This window comes from Priapulus caudatus, unplaced genomic scaffold (assembly GCF_000485595.1).
Source record: "Priapulus caudatus unplaced genomic scaffold, Priapulus_caudatus-5.0.1 Scaffold63, whole genome shotgun sequence".
In the NCBI taxonomy this organism is placed as follows: domain Eukaryota; kingdom Metazoa; phylum Priapulida; class Priapulimorpha; order Priapulimorphida; family Priapulidae; genus Priapulus; species Priapulus caudatus.
The window spans coordinates 474,877-495,187 of record NW_014577124.1 but is presented as its reverse complement, the minus strand read 5'-3'; the positions used below and the strand labels follow the sequence as shown (position 1 = coordinate 495,187).

Sequence of the window (20,311 nt, the reverse complement as noted above, 5' to 3'; positions counted from 1 at the left end):
CCATCTGGATCCGCAAGACCTCAAACATCAACCGGGACGAGGGGGGATACAGGCTTAGTCACGTGTGGACTAAGCTATTGACCACCACACCATCTGGTGGTCAAAACTGATTATCATCAGTTAGCTTTGAGAAAGCCTCCTGGCAGGAGGTGAAACGTAAGCGGTAGGTTTCCAATCTTCACGGTTGAGTAAAAATTAACCCTGTTATATATATTATTTTATAGATTGCCCTAATTAGCCAAACTCCAGTGCATACAAGCCTATCGGATGATATTCTGGTTGTCTTGCAACAACTACACACGTAGAGAACGTATGGCATTGACTGCATAAATATTCTCCCCCACATGTCAAATAGTGTGGATATTATAAACATTTGCTGTGCTCAACATTTTACTTGAAATACCGTCTACGTTCAATGAGATACTGTGAACACATCAGGTATTAACAATAGATTCCACGTGAGGTTTGATATTTTGCTATGATTTCTTAGCAGCTGCTGGGGAAACGTACACTTTCACAGGTGGGCAAAGTTCAATGAATTCCATTTGTTGTGTGCCCTTTCGTTTGTTGCCTTCTGAATCATGAGGGCACATGGCAATTGATATCTCCACGTGGCATGCCTCTGTCGAAAAAGAAAAACAAGAAGAAAAAATAAGTGATAAGTCAAGATAAAAAAATATACAAAAACATTTTCACAACTTCACCAACTGAGAATTTGAAACAAATATTCTTGCTGATTTGTTTTAGTGAATTTGGATACAATTCCTAACATTTACGAAACTGAAAAAGTGAAGAATAGGGCAGATTTTCTAATGTGGTGAAAAGGTATATAGCTAGTAACATGAAAACACCTACAACATTAGATATTACAAGATGTAAGTGAGGTGAATATTCCTGCTTAACATACCACTCCACACTCCGTGAGAAAGACAGACATTTGTCACAAGTCGATGTCGCAGTAGACTAAGTTTTCTAAAGTCAGACACCTTTGGAATAAGCAGATCTGTTCTTGTGTCCGGATAAGTAACCTGCGAAACAGATGCATGACCTTTAGAAACACCATGGTTTATCAGAATTCTCACGTGCTAGACAAGCTGGGAAGCATTAAAAATGTGGCTTGACAGTGGATTTAAAAGTACCGTTTCATAACTCGGGGCTTTTAAACCTGGCATTCTGTGCCACCCACCTGATAGACACGTGTCGAATAATTTTTCACAAATGGAAAAGACGAATATCAAGTACATTAGGTATACATGCGTTAACAGCACATGCTCCTATTGAAATCGGATCGGATCTGATCACAGTTAATGTGCCCGGCAGGATTCCAAGTCGTGTGATCGAGCGTGCGCTGCTGCTAATGGCGCAAACGTCACCTTCAATCACACGGCGTCCATCTTCTCCATGTTTTCGAGAACAACAAAATGTCACCTTCAATCTGACGGCGTCCATTTTCTCCACGTTTTCGAGCACGACGTCCAGATGCACGGCCAGCGTGAGACCGGCGGTGAACTTAAGCGCGTTGTCGGACATCCCGGCCGGCTCGACGATGGTCGCAGCCGCCTGGCGGATGTGGTTCGCGAGCTCGAGCATGACGGGTCGGTGCAGGACGAGCTCCGGCTGCACGAGGCTGGTGATGATGGCCGGGTTGGCGACGTCGAGCTTCGGCAGCTCGGCAAACACGGCTCGGATGAATCCGTCCGGGGATACGTCCACCTCTCCGAGGATCCTAGCAACGAAACGACAATCCACGCTGATTCAAAAATATTCTTTACTACCAATCGCTCATTAATACTCACTACATGCCCCGCGGATATTTATTCAATTGCAAATGGCACAATGTGTTTTCCATTGCTATATTAATTGAGCCGGAAGAAAGTATAATACCATTTATATATAAATATATAGTGTATAGCTGTGAGTATCTGGTATGTTTACAATTAATTCTCTAGCGATGCTTTCTACTTGCTGAGGCTCGAAGCTAATTTCAACACAGAATTCTACACCTAACGCAATTTCGCGACGTCGGCCATCGAATTCCGCTGAGAATTACCTCTGAAGGTTTCGCAGGCGGTCGAGATATTCTTCGCAGAGGATGACCTTGGTGCCGTGTTTCTGCGTTCCCTGCACGTCGACGAGCATCAGCACTGTGTGTGCCCACACGCGCATGCACTTCACCGTGCACACCTCTGCCATCGTCAGCCCCATGAAGAGCGTCTCTATGCGGTGCGTGAGTTTCATCACCTGCAGCGAGCGAGCGGAACTATTATTATTATTATTATTAAATCTTTAAATTAAAATACAAGTACATGTACTGAAGACAGTCTTTTTCATGGAGAAAAAATCTGATAAATGCAATAGTGTTGAGCAGTTAAAATGATACAGTACAAAACAGTGCTATACAACATGAAGAAAAAATATACACAAGAAAAAAAAACTTCATCTAGTTCAGCTTCAACTAGAACTAGACGCCGGCAGTGTATGGAATTGCAAAACTTTGTGAAATTACAAACGGAACAACTAAGGAAATTTTTCATTGCGTGCTATGTCAAACATTCACGGTTTTTGCGCGTCAGAACTACTAACACCTGATTCGTTCTAATATCCACCTGTAATCTATTACAGATGAAAATATTTACTAGAACAAGTTCATGAAGAATCAATGTTTATACCTTCTCTGCCAGAACTGATGCAGTTGCATTTTGCTGTAAACTAAACCCTGTTCCCGACGACCCTCCTTGCCGATTAAATAGTGCCTTTAAAAACAAGACATCACAAAATTATTCATCAACAAGATAAAGAAAATCGAATAAATAAGATATAACAAGATAAGAAAAGTCAAAATAATGTTTACATTCTGTTAACGTTTCCGCAAAAAATAATCCTGATAGTTACAGAGACTATAGTTGCAACAGTAGCAGTTATGTTACTGTTACTATTATAGGTCTGACAACCTCTTGCTGAATGAGACATTGATAAATATCAATAATTTGAAAGTACCTTCCACATGTTCCTCTTACCTTTTGTAGTAGCAACTGACACTCGAGGTACATGGACAAACATTCTGATTTTGCAGACAACTTCTTGTCAACGACTTTTATTCGTTGCAGGTCTCTATGAAAATAAAAGCAGATTTCCAAAATTGTCTACCTGGACCTAACGGCTATTTTGCATTTGATTTTTCTTGATAGTAGTTACTTGCAATGATTGCCTTTAAGAGTTAGTTGCATCCCAACAGTTTTAGAATGTTTCCAGTCATCCAGGTAGAGAGAATCAGATAATCAATTACAAATCTAATTTGCTATTACACCTATAGTGTTGGTACTATATCAGGCAGTGTCTAAGTGACCAGTTTATAAGTAAGTGTCGATATAACAGACTATTATTTGTGCGCAGTATTTCATTTGCATAGCTCAAGGAACAATGCTAGCCAGGATAGAGGGCCGTTAGAAACAGGATGTAGTAGATAGATGGCAGATAGTGTCAATAATTCTGTACCGAATAGTGAGTTCCAGTAAAGACTGCCTTGGGGAATTATCCATGTCATTGCACGTAGACAGTCTAGAAATGGTCTGCTGCAAGAACATAGCTGGGTCAACAGCTTTGTTTGTTTCCTCTGTTGGCAGAGATGTGCGAAGAGATATTTCCTGCAAAGTCAAAACACAGATGTTTATAGTATGAATTCAATAAGTCATGACCTTCAAAATTCTACACCCTATGACTTATGGTACAACATGTTCCATATTGTAGAATTAATTAAAAATAATTACAAAAATAACACCTACAAACGTCTCCAATAGCCTTAATTGCTCTAAATTACACCGTTTTCTACAATTGCTGAGTGGGTTCAACATTTTAGTGGAGTATTACCAAAGATAACTAACAATGTAATGAGACCAGCATGTGCTTACTGATATTTCTGGAATCAAGTCAGGAAAGCTATCACGTAGATACGAGTAATGGCTGACAGTAAAATCATGGAACATGGGAATCATCGTGGCGCATCCAGCTGCAGCGTTGAACACAAGAATCAGCGTGCTTATGTCTGAGATATACAAGTCAAGGACGATGGCAATAAAAACTAAATAAATAAATAAAAATCTATATCATAAAAAAATAAATAAATATCCCAAGAAGACATACATATTGAAGAGAAATAACACGCAAAAGCTCCAAAGTTGCAGCCTGGCGGTAACATATACTACGGTAATGTTGTGAACAAAACTATATGACTGCTAATGTTGTATATCAATGATGAGTAATGACCTCATACTTTAAGCAACTTTCAGAAATACATTCTCAACTACTAGATCCTTATCCATCTGCTAAACATGGCCTACTCGGTAACACTTGGTTAAAATAAACTCCTTAAAATCTCATTATTCAATTCTACGCTTAGCAACTTCTAACAACTTCTGAAAAATGGATACAGGCAGGATCATCCATGTCCGGCTCCGTTGAGTCAAAGTACGGATGGCTAGCAAGCAGCTCTGGAACCAATGGCAGCACTAGACTAGAATGCTTCTTCCCTATTTGCTGCATGCACCTGCACAAGAGAGCAGAACAAAGTCACAAATCTATCACGGCCAATAATGCTAATGATGGCAACAGCATTTCAGCAAGCGAAACAAATTCGGCATTTCTGCATCTTTTACAATGTGCAGTTATAGATATAGGTAAAAGGTAGAGCGATGTGTAGATGAGAGGCTAATTTTTGTTTCCTATCTATTGTATGCACCTGCTACAAGAGAACATCAAGAACGTTTGCAATTAATACAGAACAAATTAACTCAAGGCAGGCAGCAATGGGTAAGTAATAAGTCTGGTAATTATCTATAGATGTTTATATTATTATCAATAAATTGATAATTAAATGTTCGAAACAAATATCTTCCCACTGTTTTTCCATACACAATGGCAATGGCACATGTGTGCAAAGCCATCTATAGTCGACCTACTGCAACCAACACAGGTTTCCTTAAAAAGGACATACTTCCATATGGAGACGCGGTCCTGTGGGTATCTGGTCAGATTGGCAAGTAGATGATGGATGCACATCTTCACACATGCTGACGTTCCCAAATGCGATGCACTCAGCAGCCCGCGAAGACCCTCTCGTATATCGAAGGCAAAATCCTATCAATAAGCAAATCACCTCCATGAGAGGTCGTTCCCTCTCTCTCTCTGTTTCTTTCTCTCTCTCTCTCTCTCTCTCTCTGTCACTGTCTCTCTTGCTCTCTCTCACTCTCTCTCTCTCCCCTCTCTCTCGCTCCCCCTCTCTCTCTTGCACTCTCTCTCTTCTGGCTTCCGTCGAGCGTTTTTGCTATGGAGGAGGGAGATGTGGAACACGTTGTAGCTACAGCATCATCACGTCAATGTGGTTTCTTACTACTTACCGTCTCCGCAGGAATTGTCTCACATTGACTCTCTTTCACTCTCTTCCTTCTCCCTTTTCCTCCTTCTCTCTCTCTCTTGTGCGCTCTCTTATTCTCTCTCTCTCTCCCTCTCCCCCCCCAGCATCCTGTCTCCGCGCGGGAAGCCGTGTGGCTTCTTCGTCTCTCACCTCTAGCACGGCGAGCACCATCTCCAGCTGGTACTGGCTTCCTCCTCCCCTCTTCCCTCATCTCTCTCTCGCTCACTAGCTCTCTTATTCTCTCTCTCCCACTCCCCCTCTCTCCCCCCATCACCCCTTCTCCGCATGGCTTCTTCGTCTCACCTCTAGCACGGCGAGCACCGTCTCCAGCTGGTCCTGGCTTCCTCCTCCCCTCTCCCCTCATCTCTCTCTCTCGCTCACCAGCTCTCTTATTCTCTCTCTCCCACTCCCCCTCTCTCCCCCCATCACCCCTTCTCAGCACGACTTCTTCGTCTCTCACCTCCAGCACGGCGAGCACCGTCTCCAGCTGGTCCTCGCGTAACACGACGTGCGCGCTGATCTTCCACAGGCTGTTGATCGCGTTCAGCCGCACCGACTCCACCTCGTCGTTGAGCATGTCGACGAGAAAGTCGAGGCTGTTCGACGCAAAGTCGGCGTTCTGGTAGGCCAGCTCGCACATGGAGTCGACGGCAGCCGATCGCACCTCTACAATGCGTGTGCGCGGCGGGGGACAATGTTTAGGAATTAGAAGCGGTAACGATGAGGATGATATTGTACAGCATGAGAAAATATTTAGGAATTATAAGCGGTAACAATTGATGATGGTAATGTACAGAAATAGCACATAACAACAGAGCTAAAGATAAGGAGTAATCAAGAGAGAGAGAGAGAGGGGGGAGGGTGTAATGGAGGGACAGAGGGAGGTAGGGAGGGAGAGAGAGAGAGAGAGGGTTGCTTGGAGGGAGGGAGGGACAGAGGGAGGGAGGGACAGAGGGAGGGAGGGATTGCAAAAGTGAGGAAGGGGTGTGGAAAAATAGGCATGGCGTGAGGGGAGGAAGGAAGGAAGAGAGAGAGGGGGTGCGTGAAATAAACATGGGAGAGAGACAGATGAAGATGAAGAAAGAGAAGGCAAGACAACATAGACAGGAGAAAACATGTAGTAGATAGTATGCTATGATACGTATTACATCCGCGCCATGTTCAATCCAGTACAGAGTGCCTACCGAGAAATTCATCTTCGAGTCCATGCACGAATGCTCCACACGCCCCAGTTGTGATAATACTCATGCTCTCGGCATTTATTAGTTCCTTCGGTGCATCGGACGCCCACTTGTTCCCAGACGCCCACTCGCCACTCTCAAACTGCTCCTTCTGCCTTTCGTGGGCAGCAGCCTTCCTCTGTTGAATCACGAAAAGTGTAAAATTTTATGTTGGCCTGCAGCCGATTACAACACTTGCTCTCAATTCATCAATTAAAGAAGTAGGTTTATACGTTACTCTTGGATTTTTATATTTGAGTTTATTTATCAGTGCCTACTGATATCCTTGATCATTTGTTAAAAAAAATTTAATCTCATGTAGCAATTTCTTCACATTCTTGGGCATACAATAGAAATAAAAACGATTTAGTTAATGAATAAAAATTACCTACCCTCATGTTTGACATTAATTTCTTGTCTAGAGTTTGTTCCAGAAATGTCGAACTCACTTGATGGAGTGAACCCTACAACGCACGTAATATTACAAAATGTAATTTCATTTATCAAAAATTATTATGAGGAAATCTCTGATGAGCTATATCAATGATCAACTACTACAATTTGCATTTGCAATTACCATTACGAGTTTACTATATAAATATATTTTTAACAAATGACCATGAGGTTTTATCAAACTTTCTCATTAAACCTGACAAAAAGATTTGAAAAGAAAAATAAATATAGATACATACAAGGAGTCCAGCTGCCTCTGCCCTCACTTTCATTGCTATGTCATTGAGACAGTAGCATATCTTGGCAAAACCATCATCTACCAGACGAATCTGCTGTCGCTTGTCTGCCGCCAACACAAACCTGAAAAAATCACACATAGTAGTGCATTTGTCACATTCCTCACACTGCAAGGCCATAATAAAAATATTGTTTGTTTGCCCTCACCCGACTGACCCGCCAAAAAGGGGCCGATTCAAAATTTTTTATTGATCTTTTTTTAAACAAATTGTATCACTGTACATTATATAAATCTGTAGGCAATACATTATATGTACCACGCAAAACAAGCATTTAACATAAAAGGTATCTCCACACAAGCACACCCAAGCATGTAGACACCATGCTGAATTTGTAAAAAGACCCCTTAAAAAAAGCCTACCTACCTACCCAAACTTTTCAGCCTGGGTCGGGTGAGGGCAAACAAAGATTTTTTTAATTGTGGCTCAGGCGACACAGGTTAGATTTCAATTATGTCTTAATCTTGATTGGGACATTGCTGAAAAACGTTCATAGTTATAGGCAAATTTACTTGACTTTGAAAGAACCAATTGGATTTTTGTAGGCACAACACACAAGTAACACTATTCATACACGGTGAAGTAAAGTCACCTGAACTCTAGAATTAAGATATGATTCATCAAGATTGAAAATATTTTGATGAAACATAGAATGTCAGTGATGAAATATCTATTAAATCACTAAAAATGTTTTGAAACTCTTTCTTAACAATACATCGCAATGGTCGACAAGTAAGAATTACTTTTCGGGGTAGACATGGCTTATCACCCAGATCAGTTTCACGGCGGCCAGTCTGACTCCTTCGTAATCGTCAGATAGCGCCTGGCACACCTGGTCATATACTTCCAAGTCCAGCTGGATTCCTCGCTGATGCAAAGTCAGCTGTGTCAAGCAAATACAAAGTTAACATTTACGACTCTGCACTGTTTCCCCTGTTAACTCTCAGATGCAAAGTCAGCCGTGTCAAGCAAATACAAAGTTAACATTTACGACTCTGCAATATTTCCTCTGTCAACACTCTGAATTTGCATGTAAATGTAACCTAGAGAGCAGAATTAGATCGTAGAATCGAACATGTGACCAGGGTGCAAAATTAACGTCAAATACTCCCTGATTTACTGTCGGACTCCCTGATTTGACATATGCAGGAGTCCGTGTGACTCCCTGAAAATTCTGCCGTTCTAACTAGTTCGTTCCAGAGCATGGCCCCGCGGAATTACCGTTTCTTTTCAGTAAGTCAAAAAATAATTTGCCAGACGTGCAACCGCATGAATCTTAAAAATAAGCACATGCGTTATTGTTAATATTTTTAATTTTGAACTTCAGACTGCGGACTCCCTCATTTTGCTGCGGACTCCCTCTTTTTGAGGGTAGGGAAAACCCTGTTAGACTCCCGTGTTCAAAAGTTAATTTTCTACCCCTGTGTGACACATGCAGCATCCATCGTTCATACACATGATAATTGCACGATGATTTCTGGAATTCAACTTCTATATTACCTACTTGAGCGGTAACATCTCATCATATGATGTCACACGAATCAGATTGGTATACTGTTTATAAGAATTTAGATGAGATAAAAAATACAATTAAGTAAAATGGAAATAAATACAAAGGAACAACTCTTGGCATGCAAACACCCACGTGCGCATGTCAAGCACAAGTAATTGATCAGCTAAAAGAAGCAGCATGCTCACCAGTGCCAAGAAAGCACTCGTTCTAACTCTGGGATCTTGATCTTGGGAGAGGTCACCGAGAAGCTTCTGCACGGCGGAAATCTGGTTTGGTCGGCCGATGATGGGCGTTAGATCGCCGATTAACTCTATACATTTGCTTCGCACAAGATGATCTTTATCACTGAGATACTGCAGAAATGAAAAAAACAAATTTGCAATAATTTAATGCAGTCAGTACATCCGTCACAACAACACGGATATAATATATGCATTCACACACATACTCATTACAATCTGGGCTGTTATAGGCATTGTTAAAAATGCATGTCATAATTTGGACAAAAAGCATCAATAACACATCTTCGATTACGAAGAATTAATTACGAAATACAGATACATCTTTGAAACAATTTGTGACCGTGTAATTACACTTACATTCTCTGCCAGTTTCACCAACTGTTGATGTAATTTTACATCAGTTGGTGACATGTTTCCTATGATCAACAATGCATGCAGGATCTGCCCTATGACCTTGTGAGAGGCTAAAATGAAAAAAATAAGGCCACATCTCACACAGACATCCATAAATAAAATATCCTATACAAATGTGGGTGGAAATATCACTAATGATTACCAATGTATCACATGGTAACAAATGTGCAAGCTTTTTTACAAAACACAACAGTAAAAAGCACAACATGCACTGCACTACTGTAACCAAAAACGACACGTTTCCGAGACAAATCTGCGTTCCGTCTTGCAAACCACCCATAAGCGGCCGATCCGAGACAACAGGGGAGAAACCCCTAGGCAAGTTTGCGAGACAGGCTGCGAGATTAGCGAGAGGTGCTTACACTCTTGCTTGAGACAGCCGCTGATGTCCTCTACGACCCAGCAGCAGTCGAAGCCGGGCGTTCGTACGAGGTCGCCAAGCACGGCCACGAGCTGGACACGCACGTGTGACTCCTTCTCCTTGTAGAACTGCACGAGCAGCTTCCTAACGAGCGCAAGAGATAGTGAGCGTGAGACAGTGGCGTGTACCGATACGACCGATCACAGCCCCGTGAGACGTTAGCCGAGTATCAACGCACACAGCAGATGGTCCTAATGTAGAGTAGTAGCGTCATGCATTAACTAAACAATGCTTGTTAAGGTAAGACGTAACCGACTAAGAAACCGATGGTTTATTTTATTTATTACATACTATGTTTTTGGAAGTCCTGGTACCTTTGTTATACAGAACCCCATCTTAATATTCTGCGACTGAGTATCTGGCATAAATATAGTACCTGACCAAGGTTTCAGTGTTTTCAGCATTGCCCAAAGGTAACTGTTTTCTAAAAGCTAAAAGCAGCTCCAATGTGTGATCAGAACTCGTAGCATTTTGCAGATCGAGTTCTACTGGAGAAGGCTTAGGAAGCTTTCTTAAGCGTAACTTCTTCTGTGGAGGAGTAGTTGACGTACTAGGCTCTTCCTAACAATGAAATAAGAACAGAATCCTAAATGAAGACAACAAAAACACATTATTTACTACGCAGTGGCTCGTGCTCCGGTAACCGAAGCGGGAGTTCATTTGGCTCGTGCTCTGGCAATCCCAGAATGCATTGCAAAGTAATCAAGTGAGCATTTCTTAGCGCAACGCAGAAAATGGCTGCACATGAACCTTGTATGCAATCTGGTCTCTTGCCTGTGCCTCTTGGCAGTCTTGCAATGAAGCGCTTTCCTCCAACAACACAAGCATAGATCAGTGTAATCAGAAGTAGATAATAGGGAAGGAGTGTGACTTCAATAATCAAGGGAAATTTGTCATTTACTAGCCTTAGAATACCTACGATTTACTACGCGTAACTCAACCAACTTGAGCTCAAATCGTACACAGTACATTCGCCTAGCATCGTGCGAAATTGTTTCCTCGTATACACCCGCAATCCAGAGATACAGACTAAAATGTACGACACGATTCTCCATTCTGTTGCCAGCAAACCGAATCCATAACCCGCCTAAATTGAAATAATAGGCAGCTACTAACGACTCTTGCGCCCTCGGCGATGCGGTGTGGCTCACTGAGAGATTGGAGCTGGAGCTGCTGATGATTGCGGTGGGCGTGCGTGCGTGGGGGCATACCAGCTGTAAATAGGTCAAAGATTAGCTCGCCGAGTGTTGCGTCGATGTCCAATCTCCCAGCGAGCCACACCGCATCGCCGAGGGCACAAAAGTGCGCAAGATATTAGTAGCTGCTTATTGTTTCAAGTTCGGCGGGTTATGGATTCGGTTTGCTGGCAACAGAATGGAGAATCGTGTCATACGTTTTAGTCTGTATCTCCGGCAGGGAAAAAAATATAATTTATTTTTCGGGGGCTACTTTTCAAGCTCGCGTGCATAAAAATAGCACTCTAAAATTTGGTTTGCATTAACTCTATGCAAATTTATACGGGGGCTCTTTTTGGCATTTCGGGGGCTAAATCGCCCCGAGCCCCCGTGTATTTTTTTCACTGATCTCCGGATTGCGGGTGTATAAGAGGAAACGATTTCGCACGATGCTAGGCGAATGTACTGTGTACGATTTGAGCTCGTTGGTTGAGTTACGCGTAGTAAATCGTAGGTATTCTAAGGCTAGTAAATGACGAATTTCCCTTGTTTATTGAAGTCATACTCCTTCCCTATTATCTACTTCTGGTGTTATGCTTCAAATTTTCGTTAGCATTTTCCACTCGTTTCAGTACACTTTTCTTATCAGCATTAATGGTCCGTGAATCTGTATGATAATATTGAACAAATGTTGCATTTTGATATTCCATCCAACCAAAATACTCCGCCGTTTTGCTGAGAAATGCTCACTTGATGACTTTGCAATGCATTTTGGGATTTCTAGAGCTCGAGCCAAAAGAACTCCCACTCCGGTTACCGGTCCAGAGCACGAGCCACTGCGTATTTAGTATTTACTAACTCAGTAACTGCATGAATGGATAATGTTATGACTTATGTGGAATTATGCCTAGTCTATACTGCAGTGCAGTGCTGGAACTAACATTACATTTTTGCAGGACTAGTTTGTAAATAATTATAATACAAGTATTTGTAACTATGGCTGCAAATTCGCTTATTTAATTTCCAGTGCGATATTTGGTTTTGTTTATTTTTGATGTATTTGAGTAGAGTAGATAGAATTAGAAATAGGACTGTAGAACTAGAAGTAAGAATAAAGTAGCCTTGATATCATTCTGCTTTTTTTGGCTGACTCGAGGCATAATACACTGTAATAAGATAAGGGAGTTGGCAAGGGAGATCTGAAAAGGGCCCAACCAACTTTGATTAATCTATATTAATTTCTATGTATGCAAAACCTGAATAACTTGACTGTATTCGGCTAGAGCTCTTTTCTTCAAGAGCGCGGCCATGCTGAATTAAAAATAACCATGTAGCGCCGCCCAGCGGCGCCATAAATACGTTTAATAGAATATTTTCAATCCAAAAGGTGTCGCTGGGATGCTATATCTGTCCATAGAAATGTAAAATCTAAGTAGTGTTATTTCGAGTTTTTGCTGTATTGCGCGAAAACATGAGCCCAGCAGAATAAGAAGTGAAAAGCTAAACGCCTTTTGTTTTACACTCTATGGCTCAAGTATAAACTATCCTCATATACTTGTTTTCAAGAAGACAACTACGTTACTGTAGTGTCATTCGAGGCATTAAATTTAGACAGATGGCTTGAAAACGTCCACAGATAATGTGCCAACACGACCGCAATATTGCTCTTCTAAATTTTGACCTAACATTGTTCTAAACACATGTACTACCCTAAATGTTAGATAGGCAACCAGATAGTGTTGACGTATCATGTGGTGCTCAAGTAATTTTGATAACACACATACTCAGTGTGACAGTCTTAGGAATAAATCGAACTTCTTATTAGACAAGCAAATTATGTAGCACAAGTGGTTCGCTTCTGTTATCTTCCACACCATTCTATGACAAAAAAAAGATGAACAATAAAGAATTAACTTGACTTTTTTTTATTTCTCCATATACATTTACAGTTTAATCTTCCTTGCCAGATGGCTTGCTACCACGTAGACGACCAGTTCTGCGAGCAGCAATGAGACCGACCTGAAAGACACAAGAAACAAGTGTTGAGTAGACTGATAACCATACAAGATGAATTGTACTGAAAATATTCGCTAATAGCATTACAAGAAAGAGCACAAATGCGATTAAACAAATTGCAGCTCTGTCTTTAGTTACTGTCACATTGAACATAGGAACGATTATGCTGGGTAATCTTTTTTTTGTACACATTTTACAAGTCCCACAATCTCAGAACCACAGCCTCAGTGTTTCAACATCACAATGTAATATCAGAGGCTTGAATCATCACAGATAACAATTACTGAATTCAACCATGTATTTATGTACCAGTTTCATCTCCCCAGCACTAATACTGTTGCACTTTGTTGTTTATTCATACTGACAATTGATAAAAGTAGATATGAAAGGGCAGTACTAATTAAAGTAGAAAAATATAGTATCTAAAAGGTCATTGTCAGCAGACTGTTATATATTAGAAATAGATGATGGATCCATACCTTGCGGCCGTGTGACGCATCCCTTCGGACAGTTGAAGCTTTACCAATGTGCTGATGGTTACCACCACCAAATGGATGCTCAACGGGCTGTAAAAACACGACACACAATAATTGTAAATTCTTAGCCTCACAGCAATGGTTAGCGAAAATGCATCATTTATAGTTGTCACATAGAACTTTCGGTGCCCGGCTTGCAGAAGAGAGCATGTCAGGGAGGAAGGTGAAAGAGGACTGAGGACTACGGGAGGAAACATAGAGGAAGTTCATGAGTTTTGCTATCTGGGTGATATGGTGGACTGTGAGTGTGAGGTGGGTACAGAGAGAACTGTGAGAGTTAGAGTAGCAGCTGCATGGAAGAAATGGAGAGAGATGGCTAGTTTGTTAGTATACAGAAGTATTTCGTTAAAGATCAGAGGCAATGTCTATGAAGCTTGCATAACATCCGTTTTGTTATATGGGGTGGAAGTATGGGCTATGACAGAAAGAGTTGAAGATGTATTGAGAAGATGTGATAGAAAGATGCTAAGATACATAGCAGGATAGGATATCCAGTGAAGAAGTGGCAAAGAGATGTGGTTTAAGAGAGATACAGAATAGAACTAGACAGAGAAGACTACAATGGTTTGGGCATGTTAGAAGGGAGACGGAAGGAGGAGTACTGAGGTTTGTGGAAGAATTAGAGATCCCTGGAAAAAGACCGGTTGGAAGATCAAAAAGACCATGGATAGGGACAGTGCAGAAAGATCTGAAGGGCTTGAATATAGATGAAGGATCAACGCAGGACAGAGAATGGTGGAGGAGGATCATCGCAAGTCCAACCCCAGGCACGGGAAAAGATGGACTATAAACGAAGATAATGATGATGATGATGATGATGATATAGTTGTCACATAGCCATACTAGTTGGGTGCAGGTGCTAAGATCTACGTACGGTTTTACATAATTTATTTTCCGATAAGGTCACAAATCTCATTGCAATCTCAGAACCACAGCCTCAGTATTTGAAAATCACTAAATAATTTCAGAGACATGAATCATCATCGATAGCAACTTGCATAACCATGGAATTTTTAATTGAAGGGTCAACTTGTATAAAACTTCTAACTTGAATGCTATCATTATTTGCAAGTGGGCACTGTTATAAATAATATTATTGATAAAACTCAACTTTCATATCCACAACACTTAACTAAAAAGTTTATGACATTCAATGCAAAACATAAACGTCACTAGCAACCCACTACTTACATTCATGGCAACACCTCTCACTTTCGGCCAGCAGTTACGCTTCACCTTGTACTTGTGGTATGCTCTACCTGCCTTCATGATTGGTTTGTCGATACGACCACCTCCAGCTACAATACCTGTAACATGGAATGTAAAATAGTTATCTACCCGATCTAACGCGAACCTTTACGTTATGTGTCTAAGAAAAATAATGACTCTCTTAATGAACATCTCTTAATCACTCACATTACATGTCTAAGAAAAATCACAGGACTCTCTCAATGAACTGAATCTCATAATCATTCACTCTCTTAAAGGCATAATAGGCCCATTGATTATGCAAAGATGACGAATGCTATGTAACTGGCACCTTGTGTAGTTAATAAGTACATAATCTTACATCCAAACGCGTATTAGCTTGTCCAATATCACTGCTGGTTACTAAGAAATGTCTAATTGAAATCCGCGGTCAAATAAATCAGTTGTTTACAGTTTCAAACTGCAGCCGCCGAAGTGGGTGTGATACAGACTATAGTGCACCGGACATTTTCGCACGCATGCATTCGTTCATGCAGTATCTCTGCGCGCTGGTAGATCATCTCACCTGTTACCGTTCAGCTGCTTGAAAGCTCTTGCCGCTGTATTGCGCTCAGCTGGCACGCTAGTGATAATTGTAATGAACGTGGAATCCACGTACAAAACACGGACCACCACTGGCACCTCCATTTCATCTGGCGTCCAAAACATACGAGCCGAACAAATGTTTTACGTCATCGCTTGACTCCTAGATGACATTTGCGGCACGTAAATGATACGTTGATAAATATCAACAACCTATTTCAAGTCTTGCTTGTAATGTAACCAGCAGTGATATTGGACAAGCTAATAGGCGGTTGGATGTAAGGTTATGTACTTATTAACTACACAAGGTGCCAGTTACTGTAGCATTCGTCAACATTGCATATTAAATGGGCCTATTATGCCTTTAACACGTTCAACGCTGCATGGTTAACAATGCACCTACGCCCTGTGCTGAGATTTTCGCGTTTTCCCCGCTTAGTCACTTATTACACAAAATGTTTTTGGCAGGTTTAACTAGCTATAAAATTATTTATAATTAGTGGCTAGTATAATATAGATATAAACAAGAGCTAATAATACCTAGAGTGTACAACGGAAAAACGGGAAAATAGTGCTATTTCACGACAACATTATTCTACTTTGCCTGCGAGTCTATAAAAATTTCATGGTATTGCATTAAGCAGAATTCTTTGCTCTCTAAAACAAGACTAACCGCTTGTCAATACGATACTCCTAGGCGGAGATATCGGCTCCTAAACCTCCTCCCACATGCCAAACGCCGCCTCGAATCCACTTCTGTCCCCATCCTTCACGCGTCTAAGCATTTCGGCTATCGGTTTCCGTCACCGCTTGGAGCGCTGATAATTGATGTCACATGCCCAAATTTGGTACTCTTACTAGCTGCGTTGTAGAGACTTAATTAAAAAAACATTGCCGGCTCCATCATGACGGGCATTAGCCGTGCTAGGAAAGATAATGGGAGATAAGGGCATAGGCGATGCCCCCGAAACTCACCTCCACCCTGCACCTGCACCCGAAAATCATTCATAAAATTATGGCGGAAAAACCGAACTCTCACGAAGCAACGCTTAGCCGCGTGAAGGATGGGGACAGAAGTGGATTCGAGGCGGCGTTTGGCATGTGGGAGGGGAGGTTTAGGAGCCGATATCTCCGCCTAGGAGTATCGTATTGACAAGCGGTTGGTCTTGTTTTAGAGAGCAAAGAATTCTGCTTAATGCAATACCATGAAATTATTATAGACTCGCAGGCAAAGTAGAATAATGTTGTCGTGAAATAGCACTATTTTCCCGTTTTTCCGTTGTACACTCTAGGTAATATTAGCTCTTGATATAAACTTACTCTCAGACATCAAAACAACACCCGTGATCAATCAAATCAAACACAACTCTCAGACATCAAAACAACTTCACAACAACAGGCGGTCAAACACCCTTTGGCGAGGTGAACCGAAAACATTACCTCAGTCCCAAAAACTCCAAAAATAACGTTCCAAACAACAGTAAAGTATTGTATAAATTATGTCATCTACTACTGGGGTTTATACAGTGACGCTGTTGAATTTCTAAGCGTACAGCCCCTGCCATCTATAGGAGAACTTAGTAAACGTTCCAACAAATTTTTTTGGTATACAACAAGTATACTCGTGTTTCGCGGCCGTGCGTTTTGCAGGTTCGAACGAGTATACTCGTGTTTAACGTTGAACGTGTTAATGAACACCTCTAACAGGAAACCTCTCTTAATGAAGCCATAACTTGGTTTTTGTAATTAAGCAACATAAAATAACATACACATTATAGTATGAATTGGCAAATAGTGTTGAATAAAATGATTCAATTCTTCCCAAAGACACGTGTGAATGCTCTGCAGCTTCTGTCTCTTCCTAGTTGTTGTGTAATCTCAGAAACAGCCTCATGTAGTAAAGCATCACAAAGTGATTTCAGAGACATGAATCATCACCGATAACAACTACCATAAACCCGAAATGTTTACATGAATACAAACTGAGCATGGGAAAGAAGAGCCTAGGGAAAATTTGTACACATGCACATGCAAACACTTGTAATGAAATTCAACCACTCAAAAATTGAAGCACCTATCTGCAATGTAAACAGTTTCTCCAGAGATACCTACCAACCATAGCTCTGTTGGTAGATGGAACAACTTTCTTGGTGCCTGAAGGTAGCTTGATACGGCTCCTCTTTGTGTCAGGGTTATGTGAGATGACTGTGGCGTAATTGCCAGACGTACGTGCGAGGCGTCCTCTATCCCCTGTCTTCTCCTCTACATTGCAGATAATGGTACCTTCTGGCATAGCAGATATTGGCAGCACATTTCCTACTTGCAGGTGAGCTGTAAATTGTACAAATGCAAACACGTGTCGAATATTAACCAACACACGAAAAAACCACCCACTTACACGACAACCCCATAAACGACAACTCGCTTGCAAGATACTTACTCTACTTGCAACAGACTTGCCGATGGGCCAACATTATTGAAAGCAATTTGGTTTTGCACTTCAGTACAAGGGTAATTTTAGTAAAATATGCCCAGAAATCTGTCATGAATTGAACATCACAAATAAAGCAATAATCTGACTATAAGACACTCATATCGCATGTGAATACTCTGCAGCTTCCATCTCTTCCTAGTTGTTGTGTAATCTCAGAAACAGCCTCATATAGTAAAGCATCACAAAGTGATTTCAGAGACATGAATCATCACCAATAACAACTACCATAAACACGAAATATTTACTTGAATACAAACTGAGCATGGGAAAAATTTGTACACACATACATGCACAGGCACACACATGTAATGAAATTCAACCACTTAAAAATTGAAGCATCTCTCTGTAATGTGAACTCTACGCATACGTAACAACCATAGCTCTTTTGACAAGATCAGATTCATTAAAAATTTGTAAACTCGACTGGTACAGACAGAAAATGGCACACAAGCCTTTTCATCCCCTTTATACACGTGTGATTTTCACTTGTACCTAAACATCACACACAATGCACGAAGAAACCCCTCGCAGCTTAATAAAAATGTAGTTTTGCAAGCACTCACCCTTTTTGCCACAGTAAACAAACTGTCCAGTGTGCAGACCTTCTGGAGCAATAAACAGCTCATTTCTCAGCTTGTACCGATATGGATCACGAAACTGTACCTTGGCCAGGGGCGCTCCACGGCCAGGGTCGTGGATGATGTCCTATAATGCGTAGAAGGATTTACAATTTTGAGTGAACACATCCTACATTTTTTTACCACAAATAATTTAATATGCATTGACATAATTTCACTTTCCTAAAACGCTGTGGCTATATGCCCGGCAGCCGGCAACCTAACCCTCCAGTTTACTTGAGAAATCACCGAAAATTAAAAGTGTCGATTGCGAGTTCGTTCGCTCAGTGATCCGAAGCTAGCTAGGAGAATTGGGCTAGTTCGAATATACAGCTCTAACGAAAATCACTTGACATTTCTAAACAAATGTAGAATAATTTGGATCACTTTGGATCACGTAGTACACTGTTTACTTGAGAAATCAACGAAAATTAAAAACTGCCGGGCATTTAGGAAATCGAAGACCGTGCCCGGCTGCCGGGCATATATAGCCACGGTGCAAATCCACTTTAGGCACCTTAGGTATCACGAAGTGATGCACAGATTTCTGTGTATCATCAATCAACTGATGCACACACTTTCCGTATATCAAGGAATGATGCAATAACCCTAACCAACTTCTTGATATGGTTACCTAAGGTTATACTTTATGACTTAGGGTTAGGGTTTTTGCATCATTCCTTGGTATATGGAAAGTCTGTGCATCAGTTGATGATACACAGAATCTTCGTGATACCTAAGCCTAAGGTGCCTAAAGTGGATTTAGGCACTTCGTTCATAAAACGTGTGAAAGTGTGAACAACAACAGAAATAACGTAAAATCTACTCATTGTAGGAAATCTGTAGTTCTCACTATATTTACTTTCATTTTCGTACGACTACAACAAAACAAAATTCTATATCGAGTTTCATACCCTGACGACTCCCTTGATATAACCATGACGCTCTGCAAAGTCGACTGGGCGAAGCTTTGGTGAGCCTTTCCGGGTCTTCACGTGTGCCTTAAAGACACTACCAGCACCTTTTCGCTGGGCACGGATTACTCTTCCCATATCAACTGAAACACGTTAATAAGATGTTAACGAATGTTGCACCGACAGTAAAATATTATTAGTGCAAGTTAACTAACATTGAGAAGGTACTGTATTCAACATGTATACACAACTTCTGGTCGGTGATAATTAATCAAAATACTAGTATAATCTAACGCAGTTACCAATAAAACTGATGGATTTGGCACTATCAACACTTTATTACTTATTAGGCTCTAAATGAGTTACAAGATGATCTATATATTACGACGGAAAAACTAGATTTCGAAACTTTAGTAAAATTCTACAACGTACCGATATGGTGTTGGCCCAAAAAAGAACGCTCCAATTTACGATAAACATGGTTTTAAGTAATTATTAATCAAACAACAGTATTATCTATTAATAAATTATTTTTGTAGTTAATTGTTGAGGTAATAGATATTTAACTCTTCGAATAAGTCTATTATATAAATTTGTAAGAATTTGCGACGTTCCAAAGTTTATGGCATGCGGTGGGGTCATGTCCAAACTAATTTATTACCGACCAATGAACGCAAATTTAGAAATTAATAGGCTTTAAAGAAGAGAACTATTATATCCATAGTATTTTTAAAGTTTAATCTGCGTGTATAATTTTTATTGTATATTACGTGTTAATGTATAAATTGTGCAGAAATTA

At 40.8% G+C, this 20,311-nt stretch overlaps 2 protein-coding genes across 2 annotated transcripts; both read right to left on the bottom strand.

Moving 5' to 3' along the window:
* Nucleotides 1-155: 155 nt before the first annotated feature.
* LOC106821207 (integrator complex subunit 4-like) lies at nucleotides 156-12,959 on the bottom strand. Its single transcript, XM_014825914.1, has 20 exons — nucleotides 12,401-12,959; nucleotides 10,346-10,530; nucleotides 9,911-10,053; nucleotides 9,492-9,598; nucleotides 9,078-9,245; nucleotides 8,123-8,262; nucleotides 7,323-7,443; nucleotides 7,023-7,094; nucleotides 6,595-6,769; nucleotides 5,871-6,076; nucleotides 4,991-5,133; nucleotides 4,428-4,543; nucleotides 3,909-4,042; nucleotides 3,496-3,644; nucleotides 3,018-3,111; nucleotides 2,670-2,753; nucleotides 2,051-2,241; nucleotides 1,429-1,726; nucleotides 908-1,028; nucleotides 156-622 (listed from the first exon to the last, which is right to left on the bottom strand). The coding sequence occupies exons 1-20, from the start codon at nucleotides 12,452-12,454 to the stop codon at nucleotides 477-479; spliced, it is 2,847 nt and encodes a 948-aa protein (XP_014681400.1). The 5' UTR covers nucleotides 12,455-12,959; the 3' UTR covers nucleotides 156-476.
* Nucleotides 12,960-13,053: 94 nt separating this feature from the next.
* On the bottom strand, nucleotides 13,054-20,027 carry LOC106821208 (60S ribosomal protein L8). Its single transcript, XM_014825915.1, has 7 exons — nucleotides 19,945-20,027; nucleotides 19,513-19,655; nucleotides 18,545-18,686; nucleotides 17,600-17,818; nucleotides 14,888-15,003; nucleotides 13,640-13,726; nucleotides 13,054-13,163 (listed from the first exon to the last, which is right to left on the bottom strand). Exons 2-7 carry the CDS (start codon nucleotides 19,648-19,650, stop codon nucleotides 13,095-13,097), a joined length of 771 nt encoding a protein of 256 aa, XP_014681401.1. The 5' UTR covers nucleotides 19,651-19,655; nucleotides 19,945-20,027; the 3' UTR covers nucleotides 13,054-13,094.
* Nucleotides 20,028-20,311: the final 284 nt, after the last annotated feature.